Source organism: Colletotrichum godetiae, assembly GCF_030913485.1.
Source record: "Colletotrichum godetiae strain CBS 193.32 chromosome Unknown BDP55scaffold_11, whole genome shotgun sequence".
Classification (NCBI taxonomy): Eukaryota; Fungi; Ascomycota; class Sordariomycetes; order Glomerellales; family Glomerellaceae; genus Colletotrichum; species Colletotrichum godetiae.
This window is the reverse complement of record NW_026851259.1, coordinates 302830-317689: the sequence shown is the minus strand read 5'-3', so window position 1 is coordinate 317689 and position 14860 is coordinate 302830. Positions and strand designations below refer to the sequence as shown.

General features: G+C 54.5%; 6 protein-coding genes across 6 annotated transcripts; 3 read left to right on the top strand and 3 right to left on the bottom strand.

Moving 5' to 3' along the window:
- Positions 1 to 1554: 1554 nt before the first annotated feature.
- BDP55DRAFT_692179 (uncharacterized protein) lies at positions 1555 to 4234 on the top strand (the record flags this gene model as incomplete). Its single annotated transcript, XM_060577076.1, has 7 exons — positions 1555 to 1583; positions 1676 to 1744; positions 1799 to 2362; positions 2428 to 2505; positions 2572 to 3054; positions 3111 to 3823; positions 3882 to 4234. 7 exons carry the CDS (start codon positions 1555 to 1557, stop codon positions 4232 to 4234), a joined length of 2289 nt encoding a protein of 762 aa, XP_060432192.1.
- An 820-nt stretch (positions 4235 to 5054) lies between these two features.
- On the top strand, positions 5055 to 5913 carry BDP55DRAFT_726397 (uncharacterized protein; the record flags this gene model as incomplete). The annotated part of the gene is made up of 2 exons (XM_060579144.1): positions 5055 to 5379; positions 5699 to 5913. The coding sequence occupies 2 exons, from the start codon at positions 5055 to 5057 to the stop codon at positions 5911 to 5913; spliced, it is 540 nt and encodes a 179-aa protein (XP_060432191.1).
- Positions 5914 to 6173: 260 nt separating this feature from the next.
- BDP55DRAFT_726396 (PITH domain-containing protein) lies at positions 6174 to 7085 on the bottom strand (the record flags this gene model as incomplete). The annotated part of the gene is made up of 2 exons (XM_060579143.1): positions 6174 to 6588; positions 6820 to 7085. 2 exons carry the CDS (start codon positions 7083 to 7085, stop codon positions 6174 to 6176), a joined length of 681 nt encoding a protein of 226 aa, XP_060432190.1.
- Positions 7086 to 7600: 515 nt separating this feature from the next.
- Positions 7601 to 11619, bottom strand: BDP55DRAFT_766424 (RNA polymerase I-specific transcription-initiation factor-domain-containing protein). Its single transcript, XM_060580969.1, has 3 exons — positions 11228 to 11619; positions 9159 to 11172; positions 7601 to 9102 (listed from the first exon to the last, which is right to left on the bottom strand). Exons 1-3 carry the CDS (start codon positions 11355 to 11357, stop codon positions 7833 to 7835), a joined length of 3414 nt encoding a protein of 1137 aa, XP_060432189.1. The 5' UTR covers positions 11358 to 11619; the 3' UTR covers positions 7601 to 7832.
- Positions 11620 to 11976: 357 nt separating this feature from the next.
- On the top strand, positions 11977 to 12360 carry BDP55DRAFT_726394 (mitotic-spindle organizing gamma-tubulin ring associated-domain-containing protein; the record flags this gene model as incomplete). Its single annotated transcript, XM_060579142.1, has 3 exons — positions 11977 to 12057; positions 12146 to 12223; positions 12289 to 12360. 3 exons carry the CDS (start codon positions 11977 to 11979, stop codon positions 12358 to 12360), a joined length of 231 nt encoding a protein of 76 aa, XP_060432188.1.
- Positions 12361 to 12744: 384 nt separating this feature from the next.
- BDP55DRAFT_629598 (CHY zinc finger protein) lies at positions 12745 to 14628 on the bottom strand (the record flags this gene model as incomplete). The annotated part of the gene is made up of 2 exons (XM_060572047.1): positions 12745 to 13584; positions 13642 to 14628. 2 exons carry the CDS (start codon positions 14626 to 14628, stop codon positions 12745 to 12747), a joined length of 1827 nt encoding a protein of 608 aa, XP_060432187.1.
- Positions 14629 to 14860: the final 232 nt, after the last annotated feature.

Below are 14860 nucleotides of genomic sequence, written 5' to 3'. Positions count from 1 at the left end.
CAAACTCCAACCCATTCTCGACCTGAGCATTCGCAACCCGGTATAGATACTTCATCCAGACCACCTGACACACTCCCTTTGTTCGACACAAGCAAGACACAACCCACGACTCGACTTGATACTCGGCCGCATGACCGATTGTTGACCCTCTCGCTTTATGCTTGCCATTTTCATCTGCTCTTTCTACTCTTCTGTCCCTGGTTCTTGAGGTACCTTAGCATACCTGCCTACCGTATCGTACCGTCCAAGCGGGAAGCCGCCTTAGCAACAAACCAATCCACCTTCTTCATCGACTTCGTCATCGGCACTGGTTCGCGCATTCCCAGCCCCCTTCAATCAATTCATCTATCTACTCGGTACTGCTGCGTGCTGTAGCGACGGGACTCTGTGCCAAGGCAGGCTGCACAGGGTCAGATAGATCTGCGCTACTGGGCATACTGCCTCAAACCCGTTAGGCGCTATCCGTACCCTAGGAGAAAATCGGACAACGGCGTGGACTTTGGAGAACTCTCTCTGCGTCTTTGCATCCCGTTTTCCCCATCGCGGCATCGCCTTTGCTGCATCGTTGCGTAGAAGCATCATTCAGGTGGACTCGTGCGCTACTGCGTACGGCCTGTCGTCTTTTCGCCCCCTTGGCCAGCTGCACCCTGTACCGAAAGGATACGGGAAGCCTGAAGGAACAAGGTTGGCTCCCATCTGGATGGTCATCTGCTTCTCATCGGTACCTACCTATCGCAGGAAGGCGGTTGCCCCAAGCCAGGATTCCTGGACTTCAATCCCGTCCTTCCATTGTATCTTGTCCCCTCGCTCTTTTCAAAAGTATTGAGAGACATTGACATTGAACGAGAAGAAGAGAAGAAAGCAGAGACTGGAATCTGATCTCTGGAATTGAGTCCTATTGTCAGGATAGTACGGAGTACAGAGTACCTTACCGTCCTCAGCTATTTGCACCGGTCGGCGGTGATCCACAATTTGCTGCTCAGCGCACAAGCTACCTACCTACAACCGAAAGAAAGTGGACCCCCACCCCCCAGCAATCGGGTTTCCTTGGTCTTCTCACTTGGAAGTTCACAGGCTTCCTGGAAAGACCGTGTGTCACTGTGCAGCAGGTTGCATCGACGGCATCCACTCTTGGAAAGGGCCCCAACCAAGCCGGACTCGCGCCGCCTGTCTCTTACAGTTTCTCAGTCGCTCCCTCCCGCCATTTTCCCGTCCCTTCCTCTCGCTTCGCGCCTGCCAGCCTGTCTGCCTGGCACTTGCGGCTTGCGGCTTGCCTTGGCCTGGTATCCCCCCCACCCCTTCCCTTCCCTTCCAGCCCAATCCCATCCCCCAGCAGTAACAGCAGCACCAATAGCAGGCCTCGGTTTGCTCCCCAATCCCTTTTTCCCAGGTTCCCCAAAATCCAACATTGGGACCACACTCAAGCACAAGCACCTGCACCAGCCAGCTACCTTAGCTACCCCTTCCCAGTCCCACCAGTCTCTCACTGAGGTGCACCAGGGAGTGGATTGGCCTGTCATCCAACGCTACCTCACCTAACTTTACAGAGTACACATGCCGATTCGGCCTGCTCGCCGCGCTCAGTAACACGCACCAAAGCACCAGTACCAATTCGATCCGTCCGTCACCTTTCGACCCGACTCGACTCGACTCGACTCGACTCGCTGCCCGCCAGTTGTCGTCTTTTAGACATTCTTTTCACTTCCACCCCCCCAACCTTTTCAATTCCTCTTAGAGCGGAAGGGTGCTGTCGCTAATCAGCCCCATAACCGCCCAAGATTCCCTCTTCAAACGGTAGACGTCTCCCGTCCAACATCCCACTGCGGACCCTACAGTCCCGGCCACATCCAGACCAGCAAGAACAAGCGACGTCATTGCTAGCATCTGATCCCGACGACAACCACAACCCCCGTGACCGTGATCACAACCATCACACCTCCTCTTCCTCCCACCGTCAACACCACAACTTTGACAACGACAAACACAATAACCACGGCCACCCGTCATCAGAGGACTCTCTCGGTTCCGAGTCCGATTCCTGGACCGACACTGGGGACATCGCCGACCTTATCGACGACGAAGACCCCCTTCGTACCCAGCTGCCCAGCGACGTTGATGACGAGCTGCTAGCCGGCGTTCACAAGAGGCATCCCTCCCACAAGTCTTCCAAGAAGAAGCGTGTTCGCATACAAGAGTCTCCCAGCCGTCGCGACACCTCACAGAGCCGTCGTGGAGGTGTTAATAAGGAGGCAATCGAGGTTCCCGACATCGCCCAACCTCGTCCGACCCGCGCGCAGCGAGTCATCGGCGCCATCATGCCGGGCGGTTCCTCTGTTCACGGCCTCACTGGCAAGGCCCTGATGTGCGTCTTGCCCTTCCGAAACACCCTTATCGCGACTTCCATTTGACTGACAACCCGGCCAACAGCTATTTCACGAGTATTTTCGTCTCCTTGGGAGTCTTCCTATTCGGCTATGATCAGGGTGTCATGTCAGGCATTATCACGTACGTTCACTGCCCTACCGTCTGCTCACCTTTTTGATCGCCGCAGCTAATTGATGGGCTCCACAGGGGTGTATACTTCCGTAACTACTTTGATCAGCCTTCGTCGGCCGAGATTGGTACCATGGTTGCTATCCTCGAGGTTGGTGCCTTTATCTCATCTCTGGTCGTTGGCAAGGTTGGCGATATCATCGGCCGACGCAAGACTATTCTATATGGCTCCATGATCTTCTTCGTTGGTGGTGCCTTGCAGACATTTACCAACGGCATGCCCATGATGATGTTGGGCAGAATCATTGCTGGTCTGGGCGTTGGTGCTCTGTCCACCATCGTCCCAGTCTACCAGTCTGAGATCTCTCCCCCCCACAACCGTGGAAAGCTTGCCTGCATTGAGTTCTCCGGCAACATCATCGGGTATACTACATCCGTTTGGGTTGACTACTTCTGCGGGTTCATCCAAAGTGACATGTCATGGCGTATTCCTCTCCTGATGCAGTGCGTGATGGGAGCCCTTCTCGGCTTCGGAAGCTTGGTCATTGTGGAGTCTCCAAGGTTGGTCTCCTGCGTGCCGTGAATATTTGTGTATGCGATTCCTGACTTGTGACCAGATGGCTCCTTGACAACGACCACGACGAAGAGGGTATCGTTGTCATTGCCAACCTCTACGGCAAGGGTGATATCCACAACCAAAAGGCACGAGACGAGTACCGCGAAATTAAGATGAACGTACTTCTCCAGCGCCAGGAGGGCGAGAGGACATACGCCGAGATGTTCCGCAAGTACAGCACCCGTGTCTTCATTGCCATGTCGGCCCAGGGTCTCGCTCAGCTCAATGGTATCAACGTCATCAGCTACTACGCTCCGTACGTTTTCGAACAAGCAGGCTGGGTTGGTCACGATGCCGTCCTTATGGCTGGCGTGAACGGCATTACCTACCTTCTCTCAACCATTCCCCCGTGGTATCTGGTTGACAGATGGGGTCGCCGACCAATCCTGCTGAGCGGTGCCATTGTCATGTGTGTTTCGCTGTCAATGATCTCGTACTGGCTCTACCTTGACATCACGTACACACCCACCCTGGTCGTCATCTTTGTCATGATCTACAACGCGGCGTTTGGATACTCATGGGGCCCGATCCCTTGGCTATACCCTCCGGAGATCTTGCCTCTGAACATTCGTTCCAAGGGTGCTAGTTTGTCGACGGCAACCAATTGGGCATTCAACTGGCTTGTTGGAGAAATGACGCCTCTGCTGCAGGAGTGGATCAAGTGGCGGTTGTACCTGGTGCACGCCTTCTTCTGTGCAGTCAGTTTCATCGTTGGTGAGTTACCTTCTCTTCGTACCCGGACTGGACTTTGATTGCTAATAAACTTATGCAGTGTACTTCATTTACCCTGAAACCTGTGGTGTTCGCTTGGAGGAAATGGATTCGCTCTTTGGCGACGCCAGCACTGTTATCGGGACGCCATCTCTGCATGGCCGCGAAAACGACTCCCTCATGCCCGGATCGCCTATTGGATCCGAATACCGTGGGCGGCCCGGCAACTTCACTGCCAACAGCGCCATTCCTGGCCTGTCTCTCGACCCTCCCGACATTCCCGACGGCAAGGGCCAGGATGGTGAGGCCAGCAGCACCATTAGCGGATGGGTCTCGAGAGTTGTCGGTCGCACGCGAGACCAGAGCAGTAGCGGCAGCGGTAGATACGCTCCCCTGGGTAACCAGGATGATTGAGACGGGATCGGCGCACAAGAGAATCAACACGTTTAGACGGTATTTTGCATATAGACGGCGGCAACTTTCTCCTCGGTGTCGCAGGCCTCCCGGACTGGATAGTAAAGAAACGGTTGAGCGCCTGGGTTGATTTACTTTCAACATTTGAGACGGGTCTGGGGAAAAACCGAGGATGACACGCTGGGTTAAGAGAATCGTTGCAGAACAAAGATGCCAGGGTCGCCGAACCCAGCGTCTGCGAGCACTTTTGCGTATTTTGTAGTTGGTCAGGAGCTTTTTTCATTGGACTTTGTCTGTACATAAACATTGTGTCTACTACAAGCGACTTCTGCATCATTGAAATCAATCATGCTAAGAGGACATGCCATAACTGTGGCGCGCTCGCGTGGATGTGTTGAAGGTCTGACTTGCATGGGATGTGATGTGCCTGTAGATTACTCACTTATCAGATACCTCTTCAAAGTGTTGTTCGAGACTGAACAGATTAGGAATACGAGAATTGAAGAGCATGATATAGGGCTAAGGTCTGCCAATACGAACTACATTAAAGTCTCGACCGTATTACCTATCCGCCCCTGATTGACAGGAAATAAACCCCGCATTTAATTCTGCTGCCTATTCGTCTGTATTTACCTGGCAAGCATCTTCACCCTCATTTTCTCTCATCATACTCCGTATGTTGCGTCGAACAATATTGGAAGACTCCTTTTTCATCATAAACTCCTTCGAGACCAACGTACAATAATCGATTTTCTTTTTGCAACAGAAAGAAACAAATTAGACGAGAGAAGGCAAAAGGGCAAGAAAAACGATGACGACGATGACTGAAAAGAAGAGGGAGAATACCCTCAGATTGGAGGAAGCCACACTCGACGATGTTCCCGCCCTGACGGAGACGTGGTTTGCCGCGTTCAAGGACGACGAGGTGATTTGTCGCCTGTGGCCTGATACGCCGGGCGTGAGGGCGTGGTGGGATGAGGCGAATTGGGGGGATATGCGGGCGAAGCCCCTTCAGCGGTTCGTCAAGGTTGTTGATGTGAGCACCGTCAGGACCCAGACCGGAACGGAGGGAACGGATGAGGGAGATGAGGGGGGGAAAGAAGGAGAGAGACCGAGGATCGCGGCGTGGGCCAAGTGGGATACGAGTATGCCGGCCGAGAGGGGCCGGCGGTACCCTCCTTGGGCGGGGGATATGCCTTCCGAAGTGTGTGATTTGTTTTTTGAGAGGGAGGAGGGGGAGAGAGGGCGGGTTATGGGGGAGGAGAGGCATTATTGTGAGTTTTTTTTCTTCTTTCTTTTGGATTAGTTTTTCTGTTTGTGATTTTCGCTTCTCCCGCCCTGCTCTACATCCGTTTATAATTCTCGCAAACCACTCTGAAGCTTTTCCGGGACTTGTACACGGAGACATGAGTTCACGCGAATGTGTGAGAATCGTGTTTTGCTAATTTGGTACCTGGGAATCAGATCTCGACACGCTGGTCACGCACCCCGACTACCAGCGCCGGGGCGCGGCGTCCATGTTGCTTGCGTGGGGGTGTGCGCTCGCGGATGAGGATGGGGTCGCGGCGTATGTTGATGCTAGTAAGGCCGGGGCGCCGCTGTATGAGAGGTTCGGGTTTGTGGATGAGAGTTTGGAGGGGGATGGGGAGGTTGCTTCTATGGTGAGGCGGAGGCGATGATGGTCTTGAAGGGGGGAGGGGTTGTTTGGTTCCCGACTTTGGGTACTGGATGCTAGAAGGCTGGGTGCGAAGGATCTTGCTTCTCTGGGTGTTGGAAGGAGGCATTGGTGAGGTTTATGGTGTTTGACAATTGGTATACTATTTAGGGAGTCGTTTTGTGGACTAAGAAACATGCTCCCTTTACTTTTTTCTTTTGGCCTCATCTCGCAACCCATGATAAAGTCTCTTCAACTCAACCTCCATCATGACCCGTCAATGTCCTACTGTCGTCCTCCAATCCCGCTCCCGACATCATTGATCCCCGTCCCCTTGACTTTATGATCACTCGGATTCGCCGCCGCCTCGTACAGGATATTCGCCGGCGCTCGTCCGAGCTGCATCCACTCGCCTTTGAATCCCAGGTAGGACACCCTCGTCTCGTCCTCTTCACCGTCACCGAAATTGTCCTCGAAGAAGAGCGTCAGGCGCTGGACGCGGCCAAAGAGGCTTCGCTTGACGGGGATCTCTTGGACCTGTCCCGTGCGCGAGAGCTCGAATTCCTGCGTTGGGGACGCTTCTTCCGCCGAGGAGAAGTCGAGGTCGTCGCGGTTGATGAAGACTTTGAGGGTGCGGGGCGCGGAGGGGGAGTCTGAGGTGCGGAGGAGGAGGGCGTGGAGTTTGACTTGGCCGGTGAAGCTTGGTGGTTTGTGTTAGCCGTGTCTGAGAATGGTGATCAGAATGGTGAAGGGTTTATATAGATAATGAGTGGATGAATGAGATGCGTGAAACATATATTTGAAAAGCACAGCAACATCACAACTCTCGTAACCACAAGAATCCAAATGACTTCCAATAAGACAACGTTCAGTCTGAAGTTCTCTCCAGAAAAAGAAGAAAAAAGGAAATAAAGCGGGTGGCTAAACTCACGGAACATTCACCAACAACTGCTCATCAGCATCGCTCACGACCTCGGGCTCGGCGTCGAGCCTCTCGGCCCAGGTCTTCTTGACGACGGCCTGCGCGCTGCCAATCTGCGCCTCGTTGAGGGCCGTCACCTCGTCAAAGTTGATGTGGCCGTACAGCGAGTGCTGCAGCGCGGGCGTGATGTCGTCTGAGTGGTCGTGCTCGTCGTGGCCGCCGCTGCCGTGGCTGTGGCCGCCGTGGTCGTGGTGCTCGTCGTGGCAGTGGGACATTATGTGTGTATTTTGAGCTATGGTGTTCTTTGGTGGTCTTGGTGATTTGGGGGTGAGACTTGACTGGTGGTGACGATAGTGGGGGGTTTTTGGAGGGGTTGTTGGGTGCTGGTGAGGGGTCCTTCTTTTCTGGGTGAGATAATCTTTTGGGGAGTGCCGAATGCTCAGCGGAATGAAGATCTTTCCTCTGTTGCTATGTTTTGGTGAAGTATCACCGTGGAGGCGCGTTTGGGTATCAAAAGATGCGAAAATGATTGAATGAACGAGAAGACGTGTTACGTGTTCTGGTGTTTGCTTAATGATGCCTGCAAATGATGAAGTGCAGTGAGTGAACGGCCCCACTTCAAGCTAGAAGGTTCCGGCGCCGGATTCCGTGATTGGCTCTAGGCCCGCCTTCCTCCGACGTCGAGGTCCGCTGCTGCGCCGTCGAAGAGAAAACGCTACATCACGAGTTCAGCAAAAGTTTGGTGTCTTTTATTGATTGGAAAAGTGTGTGAGGCATTCTTTCAGGATTGAGGTAGGCTTACGTTACGGGAATGAAATATTCTCCCGTTCGTGCTGTTGGCTCACCTTACAAGAGCAAGTTTGAGGTCTGGGATTTCAGGTGCATTTATTATGATTGGCGTATCATCATCTATCTCTGATACAGCTATTGCTTGATGGCAAAAGGATGATATCAATCTCAAACACAGTGACCCAAGGCAGACCTTCTTTCCCATGTCCCAGACCCTCAAGGTTAGTCCACCCTTAAAAACCAGACTTTCTCTTCTTCTTCTTCCCCGGCGACCGCATCCCGTGCCTCCCAGATATAGGTTGCGACATGACGACCGGCATCTGCGACGAGAAAATAGCCTGCGAAGACGGCATGGGTGGAAGCTGGCTCGAGCCGATGATGGGCGGCGCGAGCTTGGGCAGCGGCTGCGTTGCCGGCGGGAGCGCAAACTCCGGAGGACCGGTGTTCGTCTTCGACGTCGTCTTTTTCGTCGCGGGCCCCGTTCCAGGCCCAGATGACTCGAAAACGTCGTCCATCTCGCTGGTCCCCCACCCGTGTTGCGATTGCGATGACGCGCCGAGGAACTGTGATCTGCGCTTCCGCCGGCGCGATTCGGCGCGGTGGCGGCGCTCGTTGAGAACGTCCATGTGTTTCGTGGAAGACGCAAGAACGGAGGAGACGTAGCCTTCTGTGCTGACGCCGCGGGCGGTGGGCCAGTAGGCAAGGACTTTGTGTTGGCGGGCGGCGGGTTGGGGGTCTGTGGTGTTGATATCTTCGGCGAGCATGCTCAAGCGCTGGAGAGCCGTTGTTGCGATTGTGGTGGGTGCGGGTGTTTGTGGTGCGGCGTCTGGGAGGCCTGAGGAGGAGGGGGCGGCGGCGGCGGAGGATTGGGAGAATAGGGGTCCTGACGAGGGGAAGGGGATCGAGGATGAGGGGGGTATGTCGAAGGGTTGTTGGGAGCGGGAGCCTTTGGAGGGGGAGAAGGAGAGGCGGTGGCTGAGGGCTTGGCCGCGTTTGGTTGGTGATAGAGAGATTCTCTGGCTGAAGGGCTGGCTTAGTTTGGTCGGGGAGAGGGAGAGGCGCTGGCTTGACGAGAGTTGGCTTCGCTTTGCGGGTGACGAGGAGAAGCGCTGGCTTGGCCGTTGGCTCGGCTGCCGGATTGGTAAGGGTGGAGGTTCGGGAACCCAAGTAGGGGCCACGTCTTCTCTGGTAGGGAGGTTCGCGTCGAGTATGGCCACACCAAAGAGGGATCTGGCGATGGCTTCGGCCGTTTCTGCTAGCACAACGTTGCGGGATTGCTGTGCTCTAGGCGGAAGGCCCGCTGGACTCCACATCTCCTCGAGCTGGTCGCGAATGTCTGCGAGGGGTGACAAGGTTTCCAGGCCGTGTAGAAATTGCGTTGTGAGAGGTTGCGCAATGACGCGCTCGGTCTGCGCGTTCATCATCTCCTGGAAGCGAGAGTCCCACGCTGCTACTGCCGCATTGGATAGAGGGGGTGCTTCAAAGGTATTCTCGTATTCGTGCCTGGCAGCCATCAGTACATGGAATGAGGACGTGTATGAAGAGATACTCAAACTTACAGAGTATGCAAAGGGATATAACCGCCCTCAGTCTCGAGACAGTTGACGGCTGCTTCCCGTATGGCCCCGAACACAGACAGAGGCCCCTCAATGGTAGCTTGCTCCGACGCCATGATGACCGACTCGATCGAAACATTGATGCGAGATACGAACTGGTCCAGGTTCAGACCCCGAGGCCACCGCTGCTTTAGCTGTGCTTCCTCTCCCGCACGCTCACTTTCCATGAGCTCCTGGTACCGATTGGCGCGACGCTGCACCAGCTCATCCATATCACCCAGCCCATCGGGGACGACAAAAGTGTCCTCGAAATGCTGCAGGAACTGTCTTCGCCTCTTATTGTGCGCCTGTCTACGGCCATCTCTTGACCACTCGCGACTGCTATCGGGGGGCACCACTTCGAAGTCAGGACCGGCCGAGATTGCGAACAGGCTCTGACTCAAGCTGAGGTCCCTGCCTAGAACGAACAGCTGCTGGAACCTGATTTCGTGGTTGAGGTACTCCAAGCCTGGGCCCTTGGCTGTTGCAGGAGAGGGGTTTCTCAGGAAAGCCGGCACTGGACACAGAGTCTGGAGCTTCGTCGCGTCGCCCGTGAGCTTCATGATGTGGTGCTCAAACTGTGGCAGACCTGTGTCTTCAGGCATGTAGAACCAGTAGACATCCACCTCTGGTGATTTGTCAGAGTAGAGAAAAACCGTGCATTTCTCATTTCCCGCCTCAGAGCCGCCGTGATGAACGGTAAGCCTGAGACTGTCGGCATCCAAGCCTCGGAGGTGCGCAAAGGACTGCAGAGTAGAGAGCCCGCCTGCCTTGTTGGCTGTCGACCCTGAAGACGACGTCTCGATCCAAAAGAACCCCGAGCTCGTGAGGATGAAGATCTGACTCCTGTTCAGCGGGTTTGGCTTCACGTCGAGGATGTAGTCTGGCTCATCCGTCTTGAGTATGACCAAGCTCTTTCGAAACGTCCAGTCTTTGATATCGACGACCTCGAATTTTGCGCGGTTCCAGACGACGAGTTTCTTGGACCTCGACGTCAGGGCGGCCAGATCGTTTCCTGCATCAATATCTTGCCCTTCGGGTACATCCCAGAGATCAACACCCGGGCCGGCCGCGCCGATCCACATCACGCCGTGGGGCTCTGCGCGGAAAGCCGGCGAGTCCTCGTCGGGGAGCTGCTCCGTAACACCCAAGTGAATGTGGCCGCAATGGCGGAGCTTCGGACGCAGGCCGTTGGATCCCACCATGTCTCGACCCTTGACATCCCAGACACTGTAGTAGCCGCACTCGTCTATGATGGCCAGCTGAGGCGGCTTCTTCTGCGAGCCGTAGCTGAAGGACACATCAGAATGCGCGAAGCCGCCAGTCTGCTCCGAGGTGATGGTGAGGACGGGTCTCGGGTTGATGCGAGATGGGCGCTCGATAGCCTGATCAATCCCCGGCGGGCGTTCTGAGACAGGAACCTTGTGGTAATCCGGCTGGAGGATGGTAGTGGAAGTCCGTTTCTGCACCAGCAGCCACCTCGTCGGCTCGAACCGGACCAAGCTCAGCGCAGGTTTGATCTGCAGAATCGGAGCTCCGTCACTCGACCACAAGACAGATTCTTCCTTGTCGTGCTGGTCAATGCTCAACATCCGAAGCGTAGGGCTCTCGTTCTCGCCCCATTGCCAGTTTGTCTCATCAATCTTGGATAGACGGAGGAGCTCACCCGACTCGCCGGCAGCCGTGGCCAGTACGGGGACGGGGACAACCCGTGTGTGGTTGGTGACATCCGCTATCTGACTGATTGTCATGAGTGGCTGAGTCGTCGGCGCGGCGTCGGGGCGCATGAGCTGATCCAGTCCCTCGGACAGGAAGCTGGCTGCCTCGGAGCTGCCTATGAAAGCCTCTGGGTGAGCGTTGAACAGCCATCGTCTTTGCACTCGCTGGGAATCGTAAACTGTTGAGGAAGGCGCCAGTTCCGTAGAACGAGAGGCAGGATAAAGGGTCTCAGGAGACTGTATAATCCGAAGAGCTTGGGCTATTGTGAGGTCAGCAAATGGGACAACCCGAACCCGGCCGATGCACTCGCTCACCTTGACCTGGCACTCGGCTCATATGCAGTTGAGGTGGTCCATCTTCAATTCCTTCATGAGGGACAATAGTGATTTTCGGGGGGCCATATAAGCGGCTAGTCTCTTCCCGTGCGTCAGCCATTAGACCCATTCGTTTCCCGTAAGTCTAAGTAGTGTATTCGTGGGAATCTGGGCATATCGTGAGAGAGCGGTGGGGTGTGCTTCATCATGCGAAGGATAAGAAAGAAGCCTGGCGGGCTATGAGTCGATTCGTGGTCATGCGTGGAAAGGATGCCTAGCTAATGGTATAGAAACACATAAAAAGAACGCAGCCGTCAGATAACATGAGCTGACTGTTGCAGCAAATTCGAGGTCATGACGATAAAAGCAAAAGTGAGACAGCGACTGAAGACTGAACGGACTAAGAAAGTGAAAAAGTTCGGTCAGTCGCGGCTTCACTCAAAAAAAGAGGGGTCCCATTTCCGGTAGTTGCCCACTTTAGCCCAGCCAACCCCTGCCATTTAGTTCGTCCGGCGCGTCGGGGCCACCCTTCAGACGCGTTTTCCTAATGGGCAACTTCGGCCCCTGCCGACTCTCTCTCCTGTCACCTGTGAGCAACTCAGCTAAGACACTTAAGCACATCTGCACCAGTACCACTGAAGTTGGTTGGCCCCGCTCCCGCCAAACAAAGCGACATCGAATGCATTGAATGACCTCCATCTCTCTCATACAATCCCGCATTCAGCAATAAGTTCCACCCTCATACGAAAATGCCTGCCGACGACCGAACCGGGAAGCAGGCCGCGGCCCAGCAAGCCGTTGACATCTTGCATGAGATCTCTACCATCCTCGTTAGTCGCGACGCCCACCTACCCTACCCTCTCAAAATCTCACCTCAGCGACCTCATACTCTGTCCTAACATGGATCATGTGAAAAAGAACTGCCATCTGGATCGCCGCACCCTATCGATCTGCATCTCCATGATCGAGAATGGCGTAAACCCAGAGGCTCTTGCCGTAAGAATACTCACCCATCGAAGTCCAAACAGAACGTGACACTAACGAGGCCCCCATCGCAATAGACCGTTGTGAAGGAGCTTAGAAAGGAATCCCAGGAGGTCGACGCCCAAATCGCATCACGGAGGCGTCAATGAGCGTGTCTCGAGGTGGGAGTCTGGTATGAAAGTTACGACAAGGCAAGAAGAATTGGGATTACGGACAATAGGCGTTTCAGGCATTTGCGTTGCTTGTCATTTTCGGTTTTTGTGTCTATTATGGAAACCTAAATAATGCCCAGTTTCCGAGGGCTATGATATAAGAAAAAACCAAGCAGTGCCATCCGGGGCTGACAAACTCTGCCATCCTGAAAACGCCGACTAACCCTTAACCCAACCAGCTAGTGATATGCCCACAATGACCTTGACGACCCATATGTCCAAACCATGCGACCATCGCAAATAACCCCAGTGCGCCAATCTTATATCCGTCTCTTGCAGATGCACCTCATCGTCTAAATCATGATTGCATCGTAGCCGAGGTTACCGATGTCCGATGAGCATGATCTCGTTCTCATAGTCATCATCATCATCATCATCCTCGCCCTCCGAGTCTTCTTCGTCCACATCTGTCGACATTGTATCGTCCGAGTCACCATGACCCCGACCCCATAAGTTGAGAATATCATTCTCTGATTCGTCTTCTTCTTCGATTGCAGCATTTGCCGAGTTTGGTGGTGGCATACCGGGCGTGACTGCTGGCGAAGCTGACCTAGCAAAGCGATCCAACATCAGATGACGCGCCTCAGGGCCAGCATGAGACGAATGCCGTCGCCTGCCGACCTGCGGTATATCCATTCCTGCCGGAGCAGCAGCAGCTTGCGTCGTCACGGGAGTAGGCTGTATAGGAGAAAGAAGAGCCGGCGTGACTGCTGCTGGCGTGACGGGCACGTGACTGGCTGGCGTCTCTTCCCTCCCGCCACTAATCTGAATCTCTACCGTGTTGTAAGAAGTGCAAATCGCGCACTTGAGGCCGAGCCAGTGGTACGGGACGGAACTCTTCCCGCTGCAATCGTTACACAAGATTGTGGCGCGAGTGTCCCTGAATTCGGGGGGCATCGGCTGGGCAAGTATGGCCAGCTCTAATTGGCGGAATTGGCTCTGCATGTTGAGCAGACTCTTGTTGCAAATGGGACATTTGTATGATCTCAGCATGTGCTCGTCGTAGCACTTCTGGTGAATGCTGTGACCACACCCCATAAATACGACTGGCTTGGGAGATGTAAACATGTATTCTCCGCAAATAGGACAGTCACAATCCGTTGAGCGCTCGATGCACTTGTGTGACTGTTGAATAGAAATTGAGATGCATGCGCAACATTTCTAAAGCATATGTTAGCGACCGCCACACAAAATTCTGGTTTCGGACCATTCAAATACCTTGCAATGGAAGAAGTCCTTCCCGATACCTCTTCCTCGTCGGCAGATACCACAGTCGTTACAATGGTAAATTGGATTGGATGGATGGTCATCCCAAAGTTTACACATGTTGCAGTAGTAACGGGCAGCGGTCTCTCCGCAATTCACGCAAACGTCTGATGCTTTCTGAGGAGTGGCGCAAAGCATGCATAACATGTTTTTGGTTTCCTTCCTGACAAGAGTGTGGTCCTCGACTGCGTCATGGCAGAAACGACAAGTGTACCACTTGGCGCAAGTCGAGCACTGCAGCTTGACATTGCGGCGGTAATGTTGACAGCCAAGAATCACAGCACCCTCAGGCTCTTCTCTTGTAGCAAGCTTTGAGGCCGCGTACGTGGGCCGGACATCGTCGGCGGTCAAAACAAACTTTTCTGGCGATGACGGTTCTCCTATCGAATGTTGCCAAAACTTCAACGACTCGAGAGGCGCCATCGGCAATGTCTGTTCCCATGCTTCCCCTGCGGGTATCACGCTGGCCAGTGCATTGGCTTGGCGCGGAGCGTCTCGAGACTTGCGATACCCCTCCATCAAAGCCTCGTGCATAAGCCGGGCCTTGTCGTCTGCTGCGATATCTTGTGACTGGATGTCGAGTAGACGCTTTCGCATCGCACCCATGCCGTCGTCGGCGGGTAGAGATTCCCGTGTTGTAGGTGGCATTGCGGCCATCGTGTATGGTGCGTTCTGGGCTAGAGGAACGGGAGACTGAGGTTGCTCGTCGTCGTCGACAGTTGGCGGCAGCGTCGCAATGTCGAGTGATCGTGCCGGAGTGGGTTCGGGTGGCGCAACAGTCGCATGCCGGATTGCGGGACTATCCAGGTCGCTCGGAGCGACGACGGGGTCGGACGAAGAGTCCCGCTCGGAGACAAAGGTTGTTCTCGAGATCTCTGAAAAGCGGCGAGCTTGTCGGAGGACCGGGTTGATGAGGAAGTCGGATACCAGAGACGACATTGAGCCAGGTAGGTATCAGCGGGGATATGAGTCGGGGGACCGAGCCGGATTTGTAGAAAGTGACGCGCAGCAGAGGAAGTCTGCTACATCCAGGGCAACAAGATCGGGAAGAGGGGATGCGAGGATTGGATGGTCGGGGCACCGCGGGAAGGATATTTGAAGTAGCGGTGGTAGCGGTGTTGGTGGTGGTGGTGGTTGTAGTAGTGTGGTGGTCGGTGGTGCTAGATGTGGT